The sequence below is a fragment of the Diplotaxodon limnothrissa genome, linkage group LG9 (genome assembly GCF_057381915.1).
Source record: "Diplotaxodon limnothrissa isolate DT_005_m linkage group LG9, D_limnothrissa_male_GT1.1, whole genome shotgun sequence".
Taxonomy (NCBI): Eukaryota; Metazoa; Chordata; class Actinopteri; order Cichliformes; family Cichlidae; genus Diplotaxodon; species Diplotaxodon limnothrissa.
The window spans coordinates 23,726,483-23,754,138 of record NC_140604.1 but is presented as its reverse complement, the minus strand read 5'-3'; the positions used below and the strand labels follow the sequence as shown (position 1 = coordinate 23,754,138).

At 42.3% G+C, this 27,656-nt stretch overlaps 1 protein-coding gene across 1 annotated transcript in view; it reads right to left on the bottom strand.

Moving 5' to 3' along the window:
- kiaa1217 (KIAA1217 ortholog) overlaps window positions 1-25,263 on the bottom strand; it is a 53,046-nt gene extending 27,783 nt beyond the window's left edge. Inside the window, exons 1-2 of the mRNA XM_085362885.1 lie at window positions 25,146-25,263; window positions 23,317-23,603 (exon numbers count right to left, since the gene is read on the bottom strand). Of these exons, the coding sequence (XP_085219011.1) occupies window positions 23,317-23,603; window positions 25,146-25,194 (336 nt within the window). The 5' untranslated portion in view covers window positions 25,195-25,263. The remainder of the gene's footprint in view (window positions 1-23,316; window positions 23,604-25,145) is intronic.
- Window positions 25,264-27,656: the final 2,393 nt, after the last annotated feature.

Sequence of the window (27,656 nt, the reverse complement as noted above, 5' to 3'; positions counted from 1 at the left end):
AATTTCTAGTAACCACTGATTAAACATCAGGACTTGTGTGATCAAAACGTGAAGATCAGTTCACTTCTCTGTAATCATATCTGCATGGCGTGGCATCCTCGAGCTAGGGATACAATAAGAAGATCTGTGACCTGACTCCTGAGCCCACTGAGCTATTGTGCAGTAAGGTAAGGTGAGCTCCACCTCAAGGGGAAAACTCTGAACACTGGGCTCTTTATGAAATTGCTCCCCTTTCTGGCAACAAAAATGGTGATGTAAAGCCATAGCAGATGAAGGCACAAGACTACCAGGCCAGGTCCTATGGGTTATCTTGAACAAGCCAGCCTGCACATGCTGCCATTATCTCACACTCATACTCGCAAGGGCAAAGAAAGAATGTACCGGTAAGCATATTAAGATAAGTGCAGTTGACAGATGTAGTTTAACCTGACAGCCAAGGCTGGCTGACAGACAGGGCAGACACTGATAGACTGATAGACAGGGCAGACACTGATAGACAAGGGGGCACTTGGCTTTAGGAACATGGTCACAAAGCAGATGTTAGCGAGTGTGCGAACATGGTCACACAAACACACACTCTGACAACACTGCAGTATGATGCAGATAAGATAAAAGGCTGACTAACTCTGTGGGGCAATTGGATTTTCATCAAATACCTCTGAATGTCAAGCTCAGAGTGAAGGGAGGAGAGCATGGCCTGTAAAGACTGATGGAAGAAAAAAGAGGAGAGGAGAAAACAAAAAAGCAAAAAGCTTAGAAATGCCAGTGGGTGGTTGAAATGGAAAAGAAATGTTCATCCGACAAAACAGAAGAACCATGGCAACGAATCAATGTCGACGGCAGGCCATAGAACAGAGGAATGAGGCTAAGTGCAAAGACAGCCTAAGTGCAAAAGTTAAACATAGTCTAAAAAGTTAGATTGTATTTACTTTAAATCATCACTTTTTATATGCTTACGTTTGTTAAAATTAGCACTGACATGATAATCCTACAAATCCTACCTCTTAAAAATGTCTACAATAACATTAATTGCAGCCATTTATACAATGCCATATCCTTTAAAAAAAAGACCATTTAAGCTCATCAAACTTCACATCCCTGTGTGATGTTTGCTGAGTCAGTATGCAAGCATTTTTCTGAAGTACCGTCACAGCAGCTGGGCAAATTGGTGAGCCGCAACTCAACTTTTATAATTCCATTAAAATATGCTTATACTGCAGGACTCAGAGATTTAAAGTAATGAATAAAAATGTACTCTTATTTTGTTAATACATGACGATAGCCACTTAAATAATAATAACAATAATAAAAGAGAGGTCACACACAGTTGGGCTGTCACCTGAAACCAGTCATGTGTCTGGAATTTAATCTGACCACTGAATGATACATGACCTTATTCACTGTTGGTGGCCCTCCCACACTGCTTCTCATATGCTACTGTGTCACCCCTGGGAGTGTTGAATCATTTTGGTTTCTTCCATCACCTGTAGGTAGTAATTATGTCAGAGTGGTCTGGCAGTGTAATCCAGTGTTTTCTAAAACTACCGAAGTGGAGAAAGCGGCAGCCACATTCAGACTTTAACTTTAAGTTCCCTTAAGGATCACATTTCTGAGTTTGCTGTGCGAATTGATAGCGTGGTTTCAGATGTGCTTGGCCATGAGGCTGATATCAGTAAACAAAAACTTAAATTACTCATAGTTTTGGCTGGAACTCAAAATGTAGGGGAGTAGAGGAAGATTAGATCATTTTGTTCTTTGCTGTAACTTAGTTAAGAACAGAGTGTTTCCTCCTTGATTGAAGGCTTTATGCTAAGCTAAGATAAAGGTAAGCTAAGCTATGCTAAGCCCCGCCTGGCTTCAAATGCATATTTAATTAGAAGGTCCTTAAACTATTAATTAATTTATTTTTTTTTTTTGCCTGTCCCGTTTGGCTCTTTTGCCCTCAGAATTGTTGTCTAAAGGCAAAGAAAGATGCCCAACGGATTTACTTTACCAAACTGACCATCCCAGCCTTGCCGTAATGGTCCATTTGATTCACCTTTTATTGTTTATTTTATTTTCACTTACTGAATACGGGACAGACTTGACTGGGGGAAAGAAGGGGAGAAAGAAAGAGGGAAAGAGAAACAGCTGAGAAGAGGGACGGGGGAGAAGGGCAAAAGACAAAAACCTACAGAACGGGCAGAGAAAAAAAAAATGCATATATCAATCACCTGGGTCACCTGCTGAGAAAGAAAAAAGAAAGCAAGCAGAAGAGAACAAGAGTAATAGAATAAACAACATCACAATGATATATGGGAATATGACAGTAAATACTAAATGTTAAACATTATTGTGCAGCACATAAGATCAACAGAACACAGTGTGCTTTGAGGTAGGAGCCAAAAAGGGTGTAGTTTGTGGGTGTGATCACCCGTGTGTACACCTGTGAGCATGGACGCGCTTGTTTTTTGTTTTTTAAAAGGTTCCTTCATGTAATAATCTGCTAGAGGGTGTGGGGGGGCCACAGCCCCGTCCTCCAGGGCATGAAGCAGGTGTGGAGGAGATCAAAACTCCAGACATCCAGAGGCCCCCAGAACACAAGAGACCAAGGAAGACCAACAGAGGGGCAGCTGCGCCACTGTCCCGGAAAGAGCTGAGGAGAGTCCTAGATGAGGGCTCACTCAGCAGCCGCGGAGCAGAAGCCAGGGGGAGTTGCAGTGACGCGCCCGTGAGCTCCGCCGGCAGCCAGCTGCACCTGAGTGACCGAGCCCCAGGCCGAGAGGCCGGGGGCACCCCACCTCCGAAGTGGCCCGAGCGAGCCCCAGGCTCCAGGCCCCGATAAGCGGCCGCCAAGGAGTGAGCCGGTGTGTACCTGGACGCCCACCCCCGGACACAAAGAACCACCAACGCACCGATGTCTGAGGGAGTCCGCCACTGGCAGGGGAAGTGGTGGTAGAGGGAGATAGGCCTCCAAACCTTGGAGGGCCTGAGATGTCCCCAGAGAGGTGGCGCCTGACACCCAACCTGACATATAGACACAGACATACAGGCACACACAGATACAAACAACCATTCCCACCCTCATGCTCTCATATGCACTTACTCCACACTCAACCAACGTGGAGACAGACATAAAAAGACGCTGTACACACGATCACACTCCCCAAGCGTACTCTACAAACCGGGTCTAGGTGCCCCCGCCCCTGGAGGGGGGAACTGCACCCAGACCCAGGTGGTGTTTCCCTTTTCCCTGCGGTGGGGGGAGGCAGACCGCCCCGACTCTGCAGCAGCAGGAAGGCTCCACACTCCAGACCGCAGTCGGACGGCCAACTCCTCCTCCTAGCCCCCCTGCTCCAGCAGGTCGCAGAGAATGGGGGTGAGAGAAGACTCCAAACCTCCCTCCACCCGCTCATTGTAGTGTTGATGCATGTGTGTTTTAAGGTGCATTTAAAACCCAGGAGGGCTTGGAGCTACCTGCCAGAGAGCAGCAGGTAAGCGCATGGTCCCTCCTGCTAGCCCTCAATGTCTATGTGTATTTAAAATTGAGAGGTGGGCAACGATGCCAGGGGTGGGGTGTACACCCTGATGGTACTTTGGACTCCGTGTATCGTGCCCACCCCCAAGATCCTATATGTATGTGTAATGAGAGTGTGAGTAATGTGAATGTCTAAGTTGTGGGATAAAATTGAGGCAGAGGCAGCCAGAAGGGGACGGGGGGGGGGGGGGGGGGTAGCCTCCTCTGCACCCTGGTGACATACCCCTACTCCAAGGCCCTGCATGTGTGGGTGGTTGTGGTGGAGCGGGAAGAGGGAGGCAGCTGGAGATGGGGAGGGAAGGAAGGGAGGGGCAAGTGACCCCTCCCTGGGGCCAGCTCCCCCGCTGACCCCAGTAGGCACCCCCACACTCCGCGACCCGCCAGGGAAAGGGGGCCCAGGCCCATCCAGACCGGGGCCCAGTGCAGCAGCGCCGCCTGGCCCCACAGAGCCCGGGACAGTCCACCCAACCCCACCACAGAGAAAACTGCACCCACCCCACCATCCACTCATCTTCCAGACTACATAAGACAATAAACACCCAGGCTGAGATCTTCCTCCACCTCTCCTGTATCTCCCCCTCCTGCAGAGGGAGCTCCTGAGGAGAGGAAAGCTCCTGCAAGATGTGACAATCTCCCCCACCAGTTGAAGAGCCCCCCAGGTGGCTCGATGCACCGGCGGCACCCTGCTCCAGGGCCGGGCCCCCATGCACCCACCCGCCCACAACCCCGGCAACACACCAACCAGGACCCAAGCCCCCGAGGCCCGGTCCGGGTCCCAGCCCAGAGACGGAGCGCCCCCAGAACCTCACGCCCATCCCGGACCCACCCAGGGGCAGCCAGGCTACCAGGTCAGTAACCCACGTCCGTCAGCACAGACCCTCCCCTAGCCCTGCTGCACGCAGCCGCGAGGAAACAGTCACCTGAGAGCCAACAGAGCCCCTAACCGGACATGACCGCTACCCCGGGTTGAGCCCCCCAAGGAAGATGCCTCCGGGGAACCCCCCGACGCCCTAAGCCTGTCCCTACCCCCACACCAATCACAACAGTGAAGGCGGGACCAAACTATGACCCCCCACCCCCACTAGGTGATGGAGCTGATCAAAGGAGCCCAGAGCAATTGATCTGATGTGGTGGCAGAGGCTGTATCAAGACTAATGTAGTCTAATAGATAATTTCTATATTGGTTAGAATTAAGATTATTTTTATTTTTCCAGTTCATGAGGACTGTTTTCTTGGCTATGCATAGGGCAGTGAAAACCATATGGGCTATATTCTTTTCTGAAGTGACATTATCTAAGCTGCCCAACAAACACACTAAGGGGGAAGTTGGAATGTTACATTTCAGACACTTCGATAAGTCTTCACATATCTCGCGCCAAAACTTCTGAACTGGTGGACAGAACCAAAGAGCGTGGATATAATTGTCCGGTGAATTGGTTTGGCAGTGTGAGCAGTTGTTGGTAGACGTAAAGCCCATCTTGAACATCCGATGACCTGTATAGTGCACTCTATGTAATATTTTGTATTGAATTAATTGAAGACTGGGATTTCTAATTAGATGAAAGGTTTTTAAGCAAATCTGAGACCAGAAGTTTAGGTCTAAGTTAACTGATAAATCCGCTTCCCATTTTGCAATAGGAAGTGATATTGATTCATCTGTTTTAGAAAGCATTCTGTATATTTTGGATAGTAATTTGGGGGGTTTAAGAGTAAGAAATTGAACCACACTTGGTGGTGTTTGTAGTTCAACTTGACCCGGTTTAAATTTCTTTTTTACTATGGATTTAATTTGTTGATATTCTAAAAATCTTTTCTTGTTGATCCCATATTGTGTAACTAGTCCGTCAAATGAAATAAATTCTGTTCCTTCTAGTATATGTTCTAAATATTTGATTCCTTTATCACTCCAATCTGAAAAGTTTATCATATTATTGTTTTGTAATATGTCAGGGTTGTTCCAGATAGGTGTACGTTTGCATGGGATTAATGAAGACGCCGTCAATTTTAGAAACTCCCACCATGCTGTCAGAGAAGAGCTGATGTTGATGCTTTTAAAGCATTCATGTCGTTGGATGTTTGAGCTGATAAATGGTAGGTCTGAGATCTCTAGATTATTGCAGAGTGCTTGTTCTACATCTAGCCAAGGTTCATCTAAGAGGGTGTGTTTTAGCCATCCTGAGATAAACTGAAGCCTGTTGGCTAAGAAGTAGTGCTGAAAGTTAGGCAGTTCTAGTCCTCCTTTATCCTTGGTCTTTTGTAGTGTTTTTAAGCTTATACGTGGGGGTTTATTTTTCCAAAGGAATTTGGACATACATGAATCTAGAGATCTGAACCAATCTTGTGGCGGTTTAGTTGGGATCATTGAGAATAAATAATTTATTTTTGGTAAGACCATCATTTTTATAGCGGCAACCCTTCCCATGAGTGATATGGGTAGACATTTCCATCTAGCCAGATCATCTTCTACCTTCTTTAAAAGTGGGATATGGTTTAATTTAGTTAGATCTGCAAGCTTGGGAGAAACATTAATACCTAAATATTTTATATTTCCCGATTGCAGTGGTGTAGAAGAGGAATTATGGAAGGAGCAATTAATCGGTAGGACTGTAGATTTTGACCAGTTAATTGAGTAATCTGATATTCTTGCAAAAGAGTTTATCAATTCAATCACCCCAGAGATATTGGTTTGTGAATTTTGGAGAAAGAGTAACACATCATCCGCATAAAGGCTGATTTTATGTTCCACGTTCTTGCATTTTATGCCCTTAATTACTGAATTCTGTCTAATTGCTGCTGCTAGTGGTTCAATAAAAATTGCAAATAGTGAAGGGGAGAGTGGGCATCCCTGCCTGGTGCCCCTCAAGAGACAGAAGCTGGAGGATGTCTGGTCATTTGTTCTAACACAAGCTGTTGGGGAATTATATAATATTTTTAACCAGTTTATGAAAGAGGATCCAAAACCAAATTTGTGTAAAGTTGCAAATAGAAATTTCCAGTTAACTCTGTCAAATGCTTTTTCTGCGTCCGGTCAATTTCTGCTAGAAATTGACCGGATTTATTACCATGTTCGTAATTTTGTAGGCGTAGTCTTTGTACTAAGAATTTTGTTTTTTTTATCAATTATCTCATTTAATTCTAGTTTTGTTTTGCGTATTTTGTTCAATGTTTCCTGATCTTGGTGGGACGCGTAGGCTTCTTCTAGTGATTTGACTATTAATTTAAATGATAGAAAACCAAAACCATAGTTAAAGTAAGAAAATATCATTTTTGGTACTTACTGATATATATATATATATATATATATATATATATATATATATATATATATATATATATATATATATATATATATATATATATATATTTTTTTTTTTTTTTTTTTTTTTTTTTTAAATACAAGCACATTTAGCCACAATAAGCTATAGCAATATGGCTATAGTGCAGTAGGGTGTCAAAGAAGAATCTGTTTAAAGTGACTTTTATTTTTATGTATCAATAAAAATAACTGTTTCACAGGAAGAACCTATGTGATATATATTTGCATTAATTTAATTTTCTCCCTCACCTTATTTACTTGGCAGCATTGTGCCCTAAATTAATGGGACAGGATCACACTGAAAAAGCAGTTAACTTCAATTGAAGCATAGGGGCTAAAGCTTTAGAGCCAGAATGATACAGGATTTTAAGGATCGATACCGATATTTGGTACTGTTTTTTGTTTTTTTTTCCATTCAGACACACAAAACAAACAGAATTTCCTAACAAAACTTGTTTGCAGTTGTTTATTTATTTGTTCATGCTCTACTGGTTGTTGCGTTTGTGCCATTCCAGACAAGCATGCTGCTAAAACGGAAGTTGCAGATTGCCTTGTGGTCAACGAGCAACTCAACACTGATAACATGGTGGAATGGTGTTTTTCCTGTCTCTTCTTAATTTTTTAGATTTTCATTTATCAACCATTATAAACGTTGGATCTGATAGACCGTCGAATATCTGCCGATAATTTCAGGCCCTCAACAAATCGACCAGGCTGTGAAACTATTACACCCTATTCAGTGACATAAACAGTATCCATGGCTCATCATAGTACTCAAGATAAGATCTTTAAACAATGGTGGCACGTTTCTTTGTTACAGCAGCAGCATTTCTTTGCAGTGACAGTACACTACCTTGACTATGCAAAAGAAGAGACATCATTAAATTGACATCCAAAATGAACCTCATTCACATGGAAGGCATGCTTCCTTCTTTACACTAAACAGTGGATAATGCTGGGATGGCACACCCTCGATAGTACAGAATCTAAAAAAAAGAAAAGGATATTTATTGGATATGTACTCAAATTTTACTTCAAAGGGAAAGTTGTCTTATTTAAAATGTACTTTTTTAATTTCTAGAAAATGTTACAATGGGTACAATGTGACAGTTATTGCACAGGAGAGAAAGGCTGTTAAAGCGAAAGGAGTCAAACATAACGATGGAGAAAATTGCAAATGAGACCTTCTACCTCCCTGTGGAGAGGTGGGGTAATTAAGTTAAACCACTCCACACCACTCCACATCTGACAAATGAGGTGTCTCCTCAAAAGGTTAACAGTTTAGTTCAGATTAACTTCTCCGTCTCTTTCTCCCTCACTTGCATACGTGCATAGATTCTCAATTCAACACAAAATCTCTGTACATATCATATCGTCCTGAAGTATTTGAGCCACAGACGCTTCCTGTCCAAGCTTACCCCTTCCTGCCTTAAGGGCCAAATGTGAAAGCCACAGACCGCCCGCTGATTAGCAGTATAAAACCTGCTTCTGCCCACACATACCTATAGTACATTCCACAGCAGCAATTTCCCCTCACTTCAGTCAAAACCAAACGGCCTGTGATTCTGCTTTTTCAGCAGCGACTGCCTCTGTACACCACATTGGGTCTGACAGTTATGATGAATGTGAAACTGAGACATCAACATTAGCTCATACACAGGAACATGACAAGTCATAAACTGATGAAAATAGCCCCTTGGGAAGGAACGTGTCTAGAAAATTAAGCTCGAATCTGTCAAAGAAATCAGAAAATGTCGACTTCAACGACGGCTTGGTTGTCTGGTGCTGCAGCCAGTGTCAGCGGCCTGTTTTTCCTTTTTCTTTTTTAAAAAAAAGTAAACCTGTGTCAAATAGTCATCATGATTAGAGTATGTTAGAGCAGCTCTAGAAATAACTCAGTGGAATTTGCCTCATCTAAATGCTGATGTTGTGTGGCTTAGAGCCTTTTCCTCAGGCTCTTGCTGGGAAAAAAAAGAACTGTCTTGAACACTACTTGCTGGAGCCTTATTATATTAAATGGATGTCAAAAACTGTACAGTGTGGGCAAGCAATAATTAGGCAAACAACCATGCTTGCGGAGAAAATAGATGCAAGATAAAAGTGTTTCAGTCAAACTCTGTCTGTCCCAGTGTGTGTGTGTGTGTGTTTGAAAGCCAAAGAAAGACGGATACACAGAGACACTCAGTGTGTGCATGAGTGAGTCAGGCCATTGTTCCAGAAAATCTGACCCGAACCCAGGACATCCTGCAAACATTTATGCAACAGTGGTCTGACAAACAGTATGTTGTCATGAGAAAGCAAGCGTTGGCTTGCATGTCTGCATTAACAAAATACATGTAATATTCAAACTTTATAGGTCAGTGCTCTTTCATACTATGCCCCGTACACTTCACTTGATTCACTTTTCACTATAGTTCCACCTCGTGATCATGCGTGTACAGTGTGGGTGCTTTTCACTGTAACCCGTCTTGATTATTGCAATGCTACTTTCACTGCAAGGACAATGTTACATGATTTCACAAAGCAGAGCAGAATATGTTATATCACGGTCCCCTGGTCTTAGTCTGACAGGTTGACATGCGGAGTTGAAATCAAATCAAATCAAATCAAATCACTTTTTATTGTCACATCACATGTGCAGGCACACTGGCACAGCACATGCGAGTGAAATTCTTGTGTGCGAGCCCCACAAGCAACAGAGATGTGCAAACACAACAACACAAACGAGCAAAATACAAGAATGGCCAACCTGAAACTAATAAATATATGTACAATATATAATAGTGTATGCATTTCTGGATGTGTATACTAAATATTTTCCTACGTGTGTGTGTGTGTGTGTGTGTGTGTGTGTGTGTGTGTGTGTGTGTGTGTGTGTGTGTGTATACACATTTTTACAAATTAAATAGTAAAAAAATAAAATAAAATAATAATAATAATAATAATAATAAAATATATAAAATATACAGAGTTGAATATGTGCAAAACAAGTGAGCTGGGGCGATTAAAGTAAATTACAATTGTTAAGAATAATGGCAGCCACCATCAGGGTCTTACTGTGTCATTCACTGAGATTTAAGTATAGATATGGTCCAAAAATTGCCATGCACCCCACCTGCTGCCAGTCCACACAAAGCCCACTGATTGGAGCTTGACTTCTTATAGAATCAACGTGGTGTTATAATAGCTTAGCCTAGCTTTCACCTTAAAAACAGGGGTATTAGTCTGCTTTCCCTGTAGTCATGGTGATCATTTTCCCCTTTGGGCTGCATAACATTGGAGATCTTTAAAAAAAAAAAAGAGACAATGCAGGTTTCACAAGCATCCCAAAAAGCCAAAGTCGACCCATCTGTGGCTGTATTAGCCTAAACAACATCCACTACCAGGGTCCGACTACAATAGTGTTCAGTCACACGTCATGTTCTATGTAAACAAACACAAAGAATGCACACAGGCAACCAGAGGAACAGGTTTCATTGACTCGTTCTATACTTCCTTGCTGGACATGAAAGAATGTAAACATGAGAGTTGAGGTTGAAGCTTTAAACACAAACTCAACTGTTGTGAGCACAGCTTTCCACTTAAGATGCTAATTTGGCTCGAGCTCTGGGGAGCAGAGCTAGAGCCAACTGTAATTACCTGGTCCGATCCGCATGAAAGACGACGGTGGCTCGGTGTACTGTTAACCCTTCGCTCAACTTGGTGCTATAAGCGAGATATCAGAATGAGACAAGTTGAGCGAAGGGTTAACAGTACACAGTTGTCTTTCATGCAGATCGGACCTGCCGTAGTTGATACGATAGGAATGAATGTGTAGTAAAACATAATCAAGAAAAGAGTTCAACAATGGAAGCGCCAAATTGTCAGAGCTAATTAGCAAACGTGAGTCAAAAACTTAATGCCGCTGCAGTTCTACACAACTCCGAAGCATAAAGCCCCTGTCAGTCAGCTGGTCAGCTCTCAGTCTGTATGTCTGTGGACAGACCATCACCCTTTGTCTACCTTAGCCTAAATGACATTATTCCAAAATCCCCCAGTCATCCATTCCTATTCACTGCTACCGAATCCCTCCCTCCCTCCCACCTCTGATGCATTCCTCCTCTAATCCCCTCATCAAAATCCCCAGATGACCTTTCCAGAGATGGTTATATTTGTTTAATTGTTGCATTCATTTATAGCGTCTACAGCTGACCATGGAAGTGTGAAAAGATAAGATCCTACTACTTAAAAAAAAAAGTTCCAAAAATGTATATGCAAACAGTAACCTTGACTGTTACCATCTCATTCGTAAAATATTACACCGAAAAATCAAATGTAACCACAGTGCACTGCAGGATGATTATCTCTTACACCACTTAGGACATGCTGGACAACAGCTGAGCAACACTCCCCAACTGATTTTATCTGCTCACACATATACAAGTGAGCCAGGGTTATCACTAGCAGACATCGCCCTCTCCACTGAACAAGCAAGGTTAAAAAAACGGCAACTCTGCGCAACCCATCGGATGTAATCGTCAATGTGTGGTCATGAAGTAGAGAACGCCAACTTCACGAGGTTGTTTCGTGTCGTATTCGTTTACTTTGCATACAAGAATAAAAGTACAGATTTAGCTAAATGAATATGATCAAGCAAAAATCAAGTTCCACATTAGATGTAAAAAATAAATATATGTGAAGACAGCATTTACCATGCTTCAGAAATGACAGTCTTCTTCCGAAGGTGACTTCCATGTGAGACTGGAAACTCCCTGGCCTAAGGGAAACAGGGTTTCTTCCTCCAGTGTTATTTCAGCTCTCGAAGCACTCAGTACAACTGCCCTGTCCAGCTTCCTTCTCTTTCTGTTCTACCTCACAGCGGATGCCCCCCCCTGCGCCCAGTCCAATGCACACACTCTCCCACATCCCTAACGATCCAGCAACACAATACAAACACACACAGTCCACACCAGGCAGACAGCAGGGGGAAGCCATTGTTTTTCTGTGTGCTTTTTACATTTGTGTAACACTAAGACTGTATCGGAGAGTGAAGGACATCTGCACAAGTCATGATGCTCAATATTTCTTATTTTCAGGCCATTCCAACATCTGAGGGGTGCAAAAGATCGGATTCCTGCAAACAGCTTTAAATTCCATGAGGTTTCCATTTTGAGATAAAAAAGGAAAAAAACTAAATACATTTATCTTAAAACAGCAGCTTCAGCATAAACTCTCAGCCCAATCTCAGCTTCCATCGCACTGCCTGAGGGTGCGACTGAAGACAGAAAGATGACACTTGTGTCTCAAGGAGATAAGACCCTTCTCCAAGGATCTCGAGGGCTTGGCAGGCCCTTATCCAGTAGTATAAACACATGGACACACCCATGAAAATATATGTATGATCACCTTGCTGCAGTGTTTCTGGGAAAGCTTTATTGAATGTTGGGATAATTACAAAAACAATTTGTGCTCCTTTGTTAAAAAGCTTTGTTGTGCTTCAGGCCTTGCACTCGTTCAAAGCCGTTACATAAGAAAGCAGGCCCAATCTTAAACTTAGACTGACAGATCATGTACTAGCCTTGCATGCAACGATTTGCACACGTCTATAAATGTGCACATACAAAAAAAAAATCTCCCTTTCTCACCCTCTTGTCTCTCTTACCAAACAAATACATGCAAAATATTTGCTGACAGGGCTGGAGAGACACGTTCTGTTCAGACTTGCTCTTCAATATGACTTTATCAACAGAAAGACAGGTTTCGTAGTTCCCAACCCTTGGAGCATCCCAAAATAACACAAAAGCAACAGAGTATTCCTTCATGGCCAAAAACCACATCCACGTCCTGGGCTGTCAACACAGAGCGTCTCTCTCTCTGGGGGGAAAATAAAGGACTTTCCAGGTCTAATTTAAGCCACCCTGTGTGCATATCTGGGCATCAGAGGATGCGTGCGTGTGTGTAGCTCTGTGGTCAACATGACAAAGAGGGCTTTCTTCTCTTTAGGGCACTTTTAATCCTGTATCCTCTATGATGTCACACACACTGTATAATCTAATAGAAACAAGGCAGCATAATTTGATTTTCTTCCACCTCACCTTTTTTGATTACCATGAACAGGCCATTTTTTCTGGTTCTAAGTCACAGTATTTTGTCAAGTGTCAAGTCTCCTTCTACTCCCATGAAAGCAAGCCTGATAATGGCTTTGCTATTCGTGCCTAATTAACAAGTCACCAAAGACCACACAGCTCCTCCACCGAACCTAAGATTTATTATACCCGCTCTCCCAGAGGAGAGCTTTTTGGTGTGTCTTTGTGTTTGTGTGCACAGACAGACAAAAAAAAAGACAGATAATCACTAATAGGTTGAACTTTTCAGTAAGCCTGATCCACATTAGTTTTCACTGTCTTCCCCCCCTCCTCACCAAGGACTGGCCGTAGCATACAGTGTCTGTTATCCACTTCTAATTCCAGCGTCTTACTGCTGAGCTGCAAATGAGACCAAAAAGTAGCTATTCACACAAATAAATAGACACAAAATGCTGGCCCATGTGTTTGAGGTTACGCAATTGCTATGTGAGATTCAAGTCCTCTTCTTCAACGGAGAGCAGTGGAAATTAAAGCTTAAGGTGCTAAGTCACCATCATGTTTCCACTCTATGACACACTTGTTTTGTTGGCTGTCATGTTAGCACTAACTGCAATGTGTTAAACAGCCCGCTAAACACAATGTAGCACGGGCTGAGTTGCACGACTGTGTGAAGGGTTGTATAAACACGAACCAGAGCTAAGGTAAAGAACTGAATCTGTAGCACACGCTCTACTTCTGTCAAACCGGCTAATTTATTAATTCCAGTATCTGCCCATACTTGCCTGCTATACAGTACTCTACATTCCAGGTGTTCCCTATCTTCTTTATCGTCTTGTTTAGCAACAGTAAAACCTGTGTGAACCTTTGCATCTATACCGACTTCGACTAGCGTTGCTGCACTGCTCTCCTCTGTGCACCTAACACTGCATTGCCTTTATCTTCATTGAGAAGGGCCAAGTGGAAATAAATGCAGGAGATCAAAATGAAGTTTGAACCAGATGCTCAGAACTGGTCCTGTCAGTGGTAAAAAATCCTCTCGGTGTGCCTTTTGAAGTCAGGCTCATACCTTTGGCCTAAGGTGGAGTCCAGATGCTGGGTTGCATGCAAAGGCTTGCAAAAGAAGGGCACAAAAAAGGGGTAAAACAGCCCCTTTTGCCTAGTTATGATGTTTGGAATCTCTTGGCCTATATATAAGAACAATAACAATTTATGATATAAAGTAATATTGCTTATTTTATATTGTAGTGTTGGGATGGTTTTCAAAATCCATTTCAATAGATAATACATGCCCTTACTTGTAATTTGAAGTGTATTATGTTAAGATTGCTCAGAGTGAGTAATGCCTTTACTTTAACTTTGTGTTAAACTAACATTGCATTGAGCGTAACACTGTAAATGAATCTGGCATTTACTCAGGCTTCTACCCAAAGCGAAACTGAGCCCAGGAGTCTGTCTGACGAAAATGTTTTATCTAGCAAATACATTTTTCCTTGACCTTTTATTTTTCTACAGCATCAAGTTAGAATGAAAACTAGTAAACAAGATAAAGGGTAGATTGAATTTACACTCTTTTTAGAACATTTTCTTGTCGACTCGACTTGCAACTTTACCTCTTAAAACAGAGAAGCACTACAAAGGCAGCTTTTACCTTCTTTGTTTTCCTACAGCATGAAAGAGGTAAAAAAAGAAATAAATAAATAAAAAATCTGCAATGCTAAATAGAGGAGGGAGGCTAGCTTGCACACTAAAGGTTTGTAGTTCTCAGATGGCTGTTTCAAAGTTTCTAGACTTATTTTGAGGGAGGAGAAATAATATTAGGGAAAAAAACTTCCACATCAGGCGTGTTGTTGTGGACCGTTCTTTAGTCAAATAGTGGTGATGTTAATGCTCATGTGTTGACCAGCAGGTGTATACAGTAGCAAGCTCATTTGGCAATTTTAACACCAAGCAAGCTAAAGCAACTAAAATATGACTATTTTTAAGTTTTAAAATAATACAGGCAGACATTTAATTGTACCATCTAATTACACTAAATATATTACCCGACATTCCTTCTCATTTAAAGTTAAGGTTTCTTAAATCCAGATTGTTTCACCTCACATCCCTCTTTTTTATTTCCAGCACACCTTGAAATTTTAAAGTTGTTCTAAAATAATAATGATTCTAACTTTGGAGTTTTAAAGGAAAAGATGCGATGCAAATTTTGTGAGTGGCTTTACTGCAAGCCATATTTTTATATTATTACTACTAATATTGAAGAATTAAAACTGCACTGCAGAGTTCGCTGGATGTAATCAATGGGTCCTGCTTTGAACTTACCACACTTGCGAATCTCTAATTATTCAAGACCTCGCAGAAACCTTTTTTGTTCTATGAATATATGTAAATACAATTTTAAAAAGACAGAACAGAAAGTTTGATTTTTAGCACGACCACATATGATATGATATGAAAACACTGACTGCTATAATTTAACATTATTGGCAGGGACAGTGTTAATAATAATGAAGTCAGTGCTAAGTGAAATAAGGCTAGCATGGCGTTGAGTCCCTTCTCCTGTACACAGAGTCCCTACAGGAGCAGCCTTGCTTGTTATCTCTGCAACATAGTGGCGATGACAGGATAACATTCCATTTTAATAAAGCTGCAAGTTTAAAGACAAAAGTTTGCAAGTTTGGACAAAAAGTCAGCAGGGCCAATAAAGGATGGAAATGATCCCCATACCACCAAATGACCAAGAGGTTGTTATTTCATACCAGAGGTACATGAATGTGCACAGTTGACTGGTCAAGCATGCTTATAAAAAGGACCCTCAGAGATACTGTGCTCATCTTTAAGCAATCTTAACCAGCAAAAGGTGGATTAGAAAATGATCAGGGAATCCATTAAGATTGCTGAATACAACTAATTAATATGGGACTCATCGTATATCAAACTGTGCTTTACTCAAATGTCTAATCACCCTTTCCTGAACATTGTAGCTTAGTTATTAGGGTTTGTAAGAGAGCAGCAATGTTAATGAAATAATATAAGCAGTTACTCTCATGTAAGGCTCCTTGGGCTCCGACCGCTGTATTAGAAATGCTCCTGAGTGTTAACAAAGGAATGTAAGGGCGTGAGCTTAAACGTGTCCCATACATCAGACTGCTGCAGATCCTTGTAGCAACTACCTGTACGTTAAGCCAACAATGCATCTGAAGATAACTGCTGATGTGCGACTTTAAGAAGGGCTAATACGGCTCTGAAGAGAAGACTGAAAAGAGCTCAGACCTGATTAGCTGGTCTGATTAACACACTGGCATTGCGTTTGAGACAGTGTGCAAAATTCTGTCTGGCTTCACTCATTATCAGCAGTGATCAGTGGCAGGTCCATCAGGGCCCTCTGTCAGAGCAGCTTAACCGCCCCCCACCCCAAACCCCCAACGACACTCGGGATTAGACACAGCCGTGGCGCCACTCTTTAAACCACTTGTCCCCTCGGTTGGGGTGCTGCGTCCCCCCCCCCCCCGCCACGTGACCCCGGTTAATTGGCAGGTCAGTGCCTGTCCGTCATTAACCTTGCGGTTCTTGTTTGTGTTACCGAAAGCAGCTCTCAAAGTGTTACTTCATGCAGAGGTGGCAGATGCTATTAAAAAGCAATCCAGAGCCATTTCCAGGGTTTGATAATTAAAAACAGATGTTCTGCCGCAGACCTGCAGGACACACCGACTCATTGTGTGGTTTCAGATGCAAGGTGCAACACAGGGAGTGTCTTGTGAAAAGACATCCGTGGTTTTAAATATTTCAGCATGCAACACCTGAATGTGTGCATGGTGATGTCCCAGTCACTGCACGACTATTGTGCCGGAAGGGACAATGACAAATGATCTTTTCTTGTGTGGGCAGATTACTTAAAATCAGGAACAACACTCCCCCCAAGACTAGTTCTGCTACTTCTTCTGTTTTTTTCCTCTTTTCTCTGATCACGGTCGCATCTCTCTCATGGAGTCTATGCATGTTTGAAGCCAGTTTTATCTAGCTGACCTTGGCTTCAGGGAGCAAGAGTGTAGCAGGGCCACACAGAGAAAAGTATGTGCCTAAATGTTGCAATGCCTTGGACTCGGGGTTTTTCCCTTTTGGACTTTTGAATTGTTCTTTATGATTTAATGCTCCATTGGCTTCTGAGATCGATTATTCTTGATCACTGTCTTTACTCTTGAGTTCTTGGTATCAGTGAATTGTTTTCAGTTAATATTTTGCTTAGGGATTAGTTTTGCTATTTTTTATGTTTTTATTTTGGTAGTCTTTTGTTTTTAGTATCTTGTTTCGCTTGCCCTGTCTCGTCATTGTGGATTTGTTTCAGCTGCGTCTCTTACCCTGGCGTTTCCCATCTCCCTGGTTTCCTCACGTGTTTATTTATAGCCTCGGTCTGTCTTAGATCACTGTTGCGTCTTACTGTTTATTTTCCTGCACGCCTGCCTGCAAGTCTTTCCCCATTTAATTTATGGATGTTGTTTTCTGCCTATTGCAGTTATTCTTCTTTACCTGAATAAAAGCTTGATTTTTGTTCATTTACCCCGGTCTAAAGAATCTGCATTCGGGTCCACCTTCACACCAATACATGACAAATGGATTAAAAAGAGGCTTAGACATAGCATGATGTTTCACATGTGTTGCAGCGTTGGCCGACTGGATGACTACATCAGCGACCTGTGTTTGGGTAGCTGATAGAGTCCACTGTTGGTTGTAATATATAGTGAGGCAACTTTCTGTTGTACCCCTGCGCAAATATCGTGACCGCAGGTTGGTGGACTGACAGAGACTGGTTGGAAAACTTTACCCTATCACTCACACATTATTGTGACCATATACCCTTAATTCACGTTTTATCAAACATGTGTGCCATAAATACAATACCTATGGTAATTGCACAGAACACAACATGACAATGGCACCCTGTATATTTGGTATATTTGGGTGCCTTAAAAAGTCTTGTTTAAAAACTCTCTTTAATTAAAGAACAAACTGTTCAGATCACACTCTGACCGTTCATGTTGCAGGAGAACTGCATTATGAGCATCTCCTTCCCAAAAACATTTGCCCATCTTGAAATATGTGTCCTCATAAGACATAGGCCAACAGATTATCACAGCTTGGGGGTGCAGATGTAAAAGGTTAACATATGTGTTAAGTTGAAATGTGTGGCTGGTAAATCTGGATTACACTAATAGTTAAAAAATTAGGAGATAAAAAGACTTATGGGGATGTTAGTTCAGTTTATGTCTTCATACAAGGAAATAAAGGGAACACCCCAGTTATATTTTGGTCTTTGTTATATCGTTCAGTGTTAAATCAGTATTTTCTAATTACACTTTACATCTTCCATGGCATTACTTAAAAAATACCACTAGGTGGCGCATAGCGGCCAGGAGGAGCGTAAACCCCCCTGGGAGGCAAATCTGCAGAATAAATCCTGCAGTTGAAACGTAAACAAGTTCATGATCTGTGCCTCTTTATTTCAATACACAGGTGGGTTACTAGTCCTCAAAATGACTAATAGGTAACACAGTAGAAGCAATAAGACTGTTGTGAACTCGTGAATGAAAGTATACCGTTATAAGTTAAGTACTGTTTAAGTATTGTGTTTTGAATGAGATCGTGATGTGAACGTGATCGTGCTAGGCTAATGGACTGGCTAGCGGGGGAAGTGAGCCTCAAGTACCGTAGCGATGCTAAGGCACGTTCTCAGTTGTGTGTTCTCTATATGTCTTGTTGAAGTAAGACAGGATGCAAAGGCTGTAATTAATGCTTGCATAGCTGCTCATGTGCTGTATACGAATGGTTATTTGCTATTTACGGGCTGTGAGTTACAGTACATTGTATTTCTTGATGCAGTGATATGTATGTGTAACCGGAACAAAGGCTGAGGCAACCTGGTCACTGCGAGCCAATGTTATCTATATTTATGATGGTTAATGTATACTCGGCAAGGTTATTCCTGTACTTTTGACAATGCGCTGACAGCTGTTATGCCACACGTTACAAAGAATTGCTGGGTCTTATGAGAGGCGATTAATGATTTGTTCCCCTGTTGATGAGCAGAATAAATCCTGCAGTTGAAACGTAAACAAGTTCATGATCTGTGCCTCTTTATTTCAATACACAGCTGCAGGATCTAGGATCGCACCCCTCCCAGGCACCTGTCACACCAGGGGGGCAACACAGACCTTTCAGTCTGTCTGTCTGTCTGTCTGTATGATGCCCACAGCTGCAGACAGCTGTCCTAACATGGCCGCCCCACTCTGGAGAGAAACCCGGAGCCTGGCAAGTCACAGCTCATCAAACACAAGACACTGGCACACAAGCGGAAGGAGGGAATTCATTGTGTGTGTGTGTTCGTGACCAGTCGAGCAGCTCGGTTTGTGCTTGTCTAAGCCCCTGGGCAGGGGGAGAGGGATGAGAGGATAGGTGGCGGTCAGGCCAACGGGATCTTATCTCATCTCCCTTGGGTGGAATCCAGGTTTTTGCAGACCCAATGAAGAGCAGAGGAAATTAAAACACTTCTGCTTTTGTTGCGGATTTAAAGATCACAGAAGAATCAAGAATCAAGGGACCCCTTTTATAAGCATAAGGCAAGCAGTCTGTAGCTATGTGTGAGGGTATCTGTGTGATTATTCCTAAAAGACTGGGGTCATCACTTTTCAGGCTGACACAATATCATCTTCCTAACCTCTGGTTGACCTTGAAGCATCTCCGCCTTTGTAACTCAAACCTGCTTCTTCCTTCTGAAGCACGCATCGCCACTGATGTTGCTTTTCCTGTATGGTAGGCATGTTTGAATCTGCGTGAGAACGGTGGCAGGTCTATTTTTTTCCCACACTTTCACAAGAATGTTGTTGTGGGCAAGATGACACATTTTCTGGCAGTTATTTTTTCCTTTAAATCTGAATAATTACACCCCTCAGGACACCGAATGACAAACACTTCAATAAACTTGTCATTATTTTCATTTTCTGCTGCTTCTGTTAGCAGTGAGTTATTGCATTATTCTTGACATCCAGAATTGGATCATGCCAACTGCATTCTTCACTCATCTTTTTCTCATTTATCAGCGTTGAATTTATTTTCCAGGCATTGGTGCTCGAAAGCTGCCTGCTTTTTGACAGCGTCTTGTATCTTCATCCTGGACACGATGTATTCAAGACCCATCAGCGCCCGAATCCCATCCCACATGTCTGAGTAACACATATGCAGTTTCTCTCCAAAAGAAAAAAAAAATCAATTTGAAGGTGTCACGCTTTGCAAACTGACAGTCAGCACCAGCAGATCTCTCATCTCAGTTCAGTGTTTCAGCAGCTGAGAGAGGAACTTCACAGGACATAAAACTTGACATTTTCAGAGTAACTGCATGTCACCTACAAATAAAGACAGTAAGCTCTCTGTGACTCCGGAATGACCCATAACATTTTTTTTTATACAAGCTCATCAAAAAACAAAAGAACCTACCATGTAACAGCATGTTTACAGGCGGCAAGTAGCAGCCTTGATTTTTTTCTGAGTAAATAACCTTCTCCAAAACCCTGAGAGATAAAAAAGAAACCGGAACTGTCCTGGCAGCCTAATCAGGGAAACAAGCCCACAGCTTTAGTCTACTCGTATTAGTGCATAAAATATTAAATGAAACATTAAAGCACGAGCCACAAAGTTTGGGAAAACACAGCAACTTTCAACAAGCTCCAATTGCGGATCTTTTTACGCATAAGCACACAGCCAAAAGAAATATAAGATGACACACAAGATCTCACACGCCTGGTATGAATCTTCACCTCAACTCACCAGCAACAACAACAACAGGAACCAGCCGCGTAGCAATCACAGCTATACTGTCATATAATCATCATCACCATCATTATCACGCAAGATGCAGCACGTTATTAAGGTATAACCCCAGACGTCCGTTCACAATGGATCATTTGCTTTGCAATTATAGCTACATAAGTGGCAAAATTACGGGGATGCTGCACACGGGATTGCACATTTTGGATAATTTACACCTCAAGGCGTCGACCCAATTAAATATGTCGTTGCGGTTAAATACTTTTCGTCGATTTGTATTTTTGCGAGAGAAGGGGGAAAAAAACTCGTGCACCAAGTTTTGCATTTGCCTCTTGGAAGTTTGCAGCACCTGACAGCAGCCTGGTGCGCGCTGCCTCTGGCGCAATAGTGAAACTCCAGGGCGTTTCAGTGTGCTCATAAGAGCAACAATCCATGCATCTTTGTAGTACTTCCACGCGCACTAACATGTGAAAAGGCACTGGACGTCTAGAAAAAAAGAAACCAGTACATTTTCCGATGTATCCTACCTTTTCTTCTTCTCCCCTCTGACTGGACTCTCGTCTCCGTTGTGATAAATGTATTCCTTTGTACTTAAAAGAAAAAAAAGTTTATTCTTATTCTTCCGCGGGCTTCACGTACAGAGAGCCATGCTTCCAAACAACCTTCCGGTCCATAGCCTGCACAGCATTAAGAGCGCTCCTGCACTCACACACACACAGAGATCTCACACTGCCAGGATCCCAGCTCTCTCCGACAGGCACCTACAAGTAAACTGAGCCCTTCCAGCTGTGACATCACGAGTCACTATAGCAACTCTGACTCCACCCAGCCGGGAGCCGAACTTACCTGTCTGACTATCTAAACTTCACAACAGAAGTCTTCCTTTTTATCCCCACTCGTGCGCAGGATAAAACCACCAAATATACACTTACCCCCTCCCCTCCATTTTTCTCACCAATGAGAATCGGTGATTGATTCGAAGGAGAAAACGATGCATGTGCACAGTGCAAGCCCACTGTGTTCAGAAAGCAAACAAACCGGTTGATCAACCTGTGCAAATTCGATACCATCATTCATGACGAGTGATATTAGGCTATAATATTGAAACTGCACCTCATGAAAAGGCATCGCTTTGCATGTGGGCTGGCCCGAAAACAGCACACACACACACAAAATTCTTTCTTCTTTCACAATACCTTGTGCCATTTCCTGGAGCTCCCTGTGGCTTTGTGCCAGTCTCACTATTACCTCGATTGTTTTGGCTACAAAGCCAGCTAGCCTCCCCTCCATCTTTTATCTCCTCTGACCCTGAGCAAACGAACCAGATCAGGTGAGCCAAATGTCCACCTAGAGACTCCCTTTGTGCTTACGTCCTTACTGACTTCAGAAAGGTGAAGCACAAGGAGAATTTATAACCTTTAAAAGTTCCCACATAACAGTGGGAAAGGCATATTTCACACAAACGCATATTTTAATACTAACACCTGTTAATTAAATAATGGATACCAAAACAGGAAAGTATGACCCGCTGGTTTGACCCGCTTTTTTCCCCTCCAACTCCTTCATAAAAATACAACCTCATTGCTCCACAGCAGCTGTGGGAGGGAAATGTGACAGGCAGATTTATTGGACACATTTCACATCTAACCTGCAGCAACAAAACAGGAAGGAAAGAGTTGTGCAGATAAAACTGCAGTTTATAAAGGAACTGAAAACTATCTATTCCAAGACTGGATAAAGGCATTTTCATATCTTATACCTAATTCTGTGGAAACTAGTTATTTACTTTGTGACCTAACTGGTACTATCATGTTGAATATGGTCGTGCTGTAATGAACTGAACTAAATCGCAACATTAAATACAGTCTGATTAATGCAATTCTAAAAAACAGTATTATTATCTTCTTTTAGTTCAGCTAAAATGTCCTGTATGTACTATATTGATAAGTACATAGCTATACATCACTGTACACAAATAAATATTATATTATTACTGACAATATTTACTGTCAAGTCATGATGTATATAATTTATTCCAACATCTTCTCACTCTGCACTGCATTGCACCTGTGTACGTATCAAAATAAATATGCTATACATGTTGTGATTATCCGTTTCAATATTCTGTGAAGTACATTGAGAGCAATGAAAAAAACAGAGCCCAATTCCTTGTATGTGTAGACGGACTTAGTCAGTAAAGCTGTCTGTTTGTGAAGTAGAGGAAAACGTCTTGTTCTTTAACTGTTAAGTGTGCCATAAGCAACAGCACCTACCATACAGATGAATTTAGCTCAAAATCAGGTTGAGAGAAGATTTCTTTTTAAAAAATAGGATCTGAAATGCTTGTTGATGCACTTATTTATTCCACAGATAAGAAAGTATAGAAAGAAAGTATAGTGGCTCAATGCATAACACTGTTACCTGTGGGGGGTTCAAACTTGGGCAAGTTGTGGCTGGCACCTTGGCCCAGGACACTAGATCTTCCCAGCATTTGAAATCTCAAGAAGTCTAGTTTTTGTTTATTTATTCATTTTTTTATGTTCAAACCAGGTGCGCCTGGTCGAACAACATAACACACGATGATCTTTCTGCAGCCTACTGACCTGTTCCCTCAGCCTTTCCTGGTGACCCATGATCGCCGAAGCATGGTGGGGGTATTTTTGCTTCAGATGCTCCAGAAAGGCCTCCCTCTTCTTGTCCATATCTGGCGGCTGCATAGCCAGAATCTCCCTGGTGCTGCGAGCTCCTCCTAAAGTGTGCCTTCGGGGGATTGTGCGACTGCCTTTGGCATCCCCTCTTGAAGGGGCAGTCCCATTTGGGGACGCCTGTCTGCGGCTTATGTGCTCAGCGTCCTCTGGGGACGTTACCTTTAGGTTGCTTTTGGTTTGTTCTGAGGAAGGGACACACACACACACACACAAACACACACACAAAGAGAAAAGGGGTCAAATGTGACGCACTCACGTTTCGACATCAAGAGCGTGTGTGTGCATGCATGTCATTCTTCCATAAGTCAAAAGTAGGGCATGTCAGTGCAAATCAGCCATCTGTAACTTTGTGAAAAGGAAATAAATAATATTCTCTCTTCTTGGTATAACAAAGTCTGTGTGTGAATATGAAGAACAAACACTTCATTACATATTCATGCAGTTTTAAATTTCTGCAATAAATCCTGGATTGAACGTGACAGACACAACACTGAAGATGAAAACGCTAAATTGAAACAGCTGTTCAGGTTTCTTTCCGTTACGAAACACAAGGAAACCCAGTAACAGAAGGAGGCACAAATGGAGAAACTCGGAGACGATATCCAGAGCATCTGTTTATGCATCAAGTGCCTCATGAAACTGGGGGAGTAAACAGAAGCTGCCAGGTGCAATCATTTCAACTTTTTCAGGAATGAAAATAAATAAATAAATAAATATCAGAGGAGCTACCTGCACATGTGGAGCTCCCAAATATTCCATGTGTTCACAGAATTAAAGAAAAGCAAGCAGCCCTCCAGCCATTTTTCAACCTTTTATGTCCCTTCAGGAACATTTTTTTTTACCCTTTTATCACATGTTAAAAATACGCAGAACACACATATTTTATGTGGTGTGGAACTGAGGTAAACACAGCCCTGTACTGTTGTTATGATGTCTTAAATCAATCATTGCGAGAAGAGAAGAGAAGAGAAGAGAAGAGAATGAAGGAGGCGGTTCTTCAACTGTGGAAAAGAGGGGGGAAAGCAATAAAGCAAGCTGATCTGCTGCCTTGTTTTGTAGACAGGTAGCTGGAGCTGTAATGTGTACCTTTCAGAGGGTGATGACGGAAAATAAAGGACCTCTTACAGAGTTCAGCTCTTCAACAGCTGAAGGAGGAAATTTCGAGTGATTTGCCACTATTTTGCGGGTTGCTTAACGCAGCTTTTCTTGTCTTTTTCTTTGAAAGCTTGAAAGCGTGCTGTGAGCCACAGATGAAAAGGCAATTTCTCGTTTTCTTCTCAGACATGTTTGGACTAAACTAGTTTCGGAGATTTAACTATTGGAGTAATTTGTATTTTTTTTTAAAAAGTGCTTGTTTTCTTCCAGCATCTACTACATCCTTTCCACCTTTCTTTCAATCTAGAGTTGTGTCTGTTTTGCTCTAACCTGCAGATCTGCAAAGCATAAAACTGCTTTCATCACTAAGCACAAAAGGCAGGCTTAATTTTTTCATAATTATCGTGCGGTGGTGCGTCACGCTCAGAGCCCGTCACCAGCGCACCCACACCCCCACCCTGCTCAAGTTCAGAGCAGCAAGACCTCTCATGTATTTCCAATTTCTATTTTTAACTCCCAAACACAGTTTCCCCCACTGCTAACCAAATTACACTCAGCAGACAAAACACACTCAAACCCTCTAAAGGATGTGAATTCATTTGCTGGTTTCATGTCACAAAGCTCATTACCTTCCTCAAGTGAGCAATCTCTGTCTTCATCTGCAATTTCTTCTTCCATCGCGCTCTGAGATCAATGCGCTCAGTGCCCGTGAAAAAGCGAGGCCGGGGGACTCAGCCAACTGCTTGCTTAGAGATTCCAGACATGGCTCACATGGAAAAGGGGGCTTGAGATAGGCCCTGCCCCACAGCCCCAGGATAGACTGGTGGGGATTTAGAAAGTCAACTGCATTCCAGGACAGAGAGTGACTAGATCCTCACCCCTGAGCTAAAAGCTCTACTGTTGCTGCTATGCATTGGTCACAGACTGTGTAAAGCAAATGGTATAAAGACCACTACAAAAGAAGATACTGACAAGAAGCATCAAGAAATCTTTTTAAAACTGGACACTGAGAGAGGTGTCAAACAGCCTGTGACACACAAACACATATGCATGCTCTCACAGACAGAGTCTGTTCTTTATCAAGACTTTGTCTGCAGGCTGTCTCTTGTTTAGCTCTCCGTCCCTGTTGAGGGGCCCACTAGACGCTAGCATGCATCCAAATGTGTCATAACCTATTTCTGAGCCACATCCAAACGTCTCTCAGGCTGTGGCAGCGAGCTAATATGTGATCGAGTTATCTGATCAGCAAAACAGAATAAGACAAGCATCACTCCTGCAGGCAGTGTTGATTCCAACTGGGAAGTTCTCAGGAGACACCAGAGGCTCACGCTGGCTCCTGATCTTCAGCTTCTGTACAGCAACACAACATTTTGTGCAAATATGTTCGCTGGCTTCATACGTGTGTGTGTGTGTGTCTGGGTTTTTTTGTTGTTGTTTTTTTTAAAGCAGGGGGATAGGGAAGACATACATCCAATGTCATTTCTTTGCAGCTGCTGATGTAAGTGACCGGATCTAAATGTAAGAGAGGAAGGCAAAAGTTGATGTACCTTAACAGAAGACGTGAGGGGATCAATAGCGTAGCTTGTGGGCCGTGTAACTGAAACTGCCAGGCCGAGCGCACGAACAAACATGCGGCAGCTGACCTCTAATGTCTAACATATGGAGACGAGGCTTCTTCCACCCACTTTCTGTCTGCTTTCACCCACCCATGTGCCCAGATGCTTCACTGTAAAAGTCAGAATTAGCCGGCCAGTAGACAGGGAAATCATTGAGTCAAAGTGTGAAAAGACATGTGCAAATGAAGTATTTTCATCCAGTGTGACTGCAGATAAGTAGGAAAAACAGTGAGTCAATGCAGCCTGCTGTTTTAACTTTGCAGTAAAATGTTATTTAAAAGCCTTTATTGGCTGGCAATGACAAAATGAGCACTAAGTTGCTTTACTAAAACTAGCTTTGTTGCAAGCTTAGCCATCTCAGTAACATCAGTGTTCGTGTGTGAAAAATTCCTCAGTCAGGACAATGACACATACATCATCCCAAGCAACCACCAGGTCAGTTCGGCTAAACCAAACACATAATTAAAGCAGCTCCTCCAAACCAACAATTACATCCTGCGCTCCTTTACTGACAGCTTTCCAGACCCCAAAAAAATGACCTGCTTCTTTAAGAATGTCACAGGGGATATTCAAGTCAATTGCTTCTCACTCCAGTGGCTCAAGAGTGTAATTCTCTCTTTCACAGCTGCCATGTTGACTAAATGATGGCCCTCTCAGTTGAAAGACAACACGAAGCACTTGTGCATGAACACCAGGTCTTACAAGGAGCAGGGGCGTCCCACTGTTACTGCAGTTACTTTCTCGCCGTCACGTATTTATGGAGGAATGTATCCCTGTGCACACTCCCACTCTCCCCTACTATTACTATCCCATAACTACGCAGTTAGATACAAAGCCCTGTTGTGTGCAATAAAAGTAGGGTTCATGTAGAAATGCCCTAAAGACATGACTGGTGATGCACGTAACCGCTCTGGTCCACTGTCGAGTATCTGAAAGCATTTTTATTATGTAAAACTTATCAGAGTTAGAATATCAGTTAATCCTTCATGTGGAACTGAGCCATGCATACACAGAGGATCTCATTTAAATATGATTACAGTAAGTCGGGCTCCTAATGTTGTAATAATATCCATTTTAACAAGTCATTAAGACTATTACAGAGACAAAAAAAATCCTTGTTTGAATAAACACTGCCTTCAGGGTGTAATGATTATGACCCACTTTAAATTTTTAACCATGCTAGTGGTGAGGGATAACAGTGCTGTGTCATCTGTTAGCCAGTTGGCCTAATATAAAATTTTGCACACACATGCATGAATTCCTCTGACTTCTCATTCAGCCACTGGCAAGACAAATGTTTTACCTCGACATCTCCTGGGTTCATTTATTTCATTTTTTCTTCTTCTTTTGCACAAATTCTGAACATTAAGTCTGAATCCTAATGTATTTTGTGATTTTATTTATTTTACTTTACCCCTTATGTCATCCTGTTAGAGTTTTAACCTTTTGGTTTTAAATTAAATGTACTGATAGAGATCTGGTAGGCAACTAGCTATGGCTAACTCTCTCTCTTCTTCTTTTTTT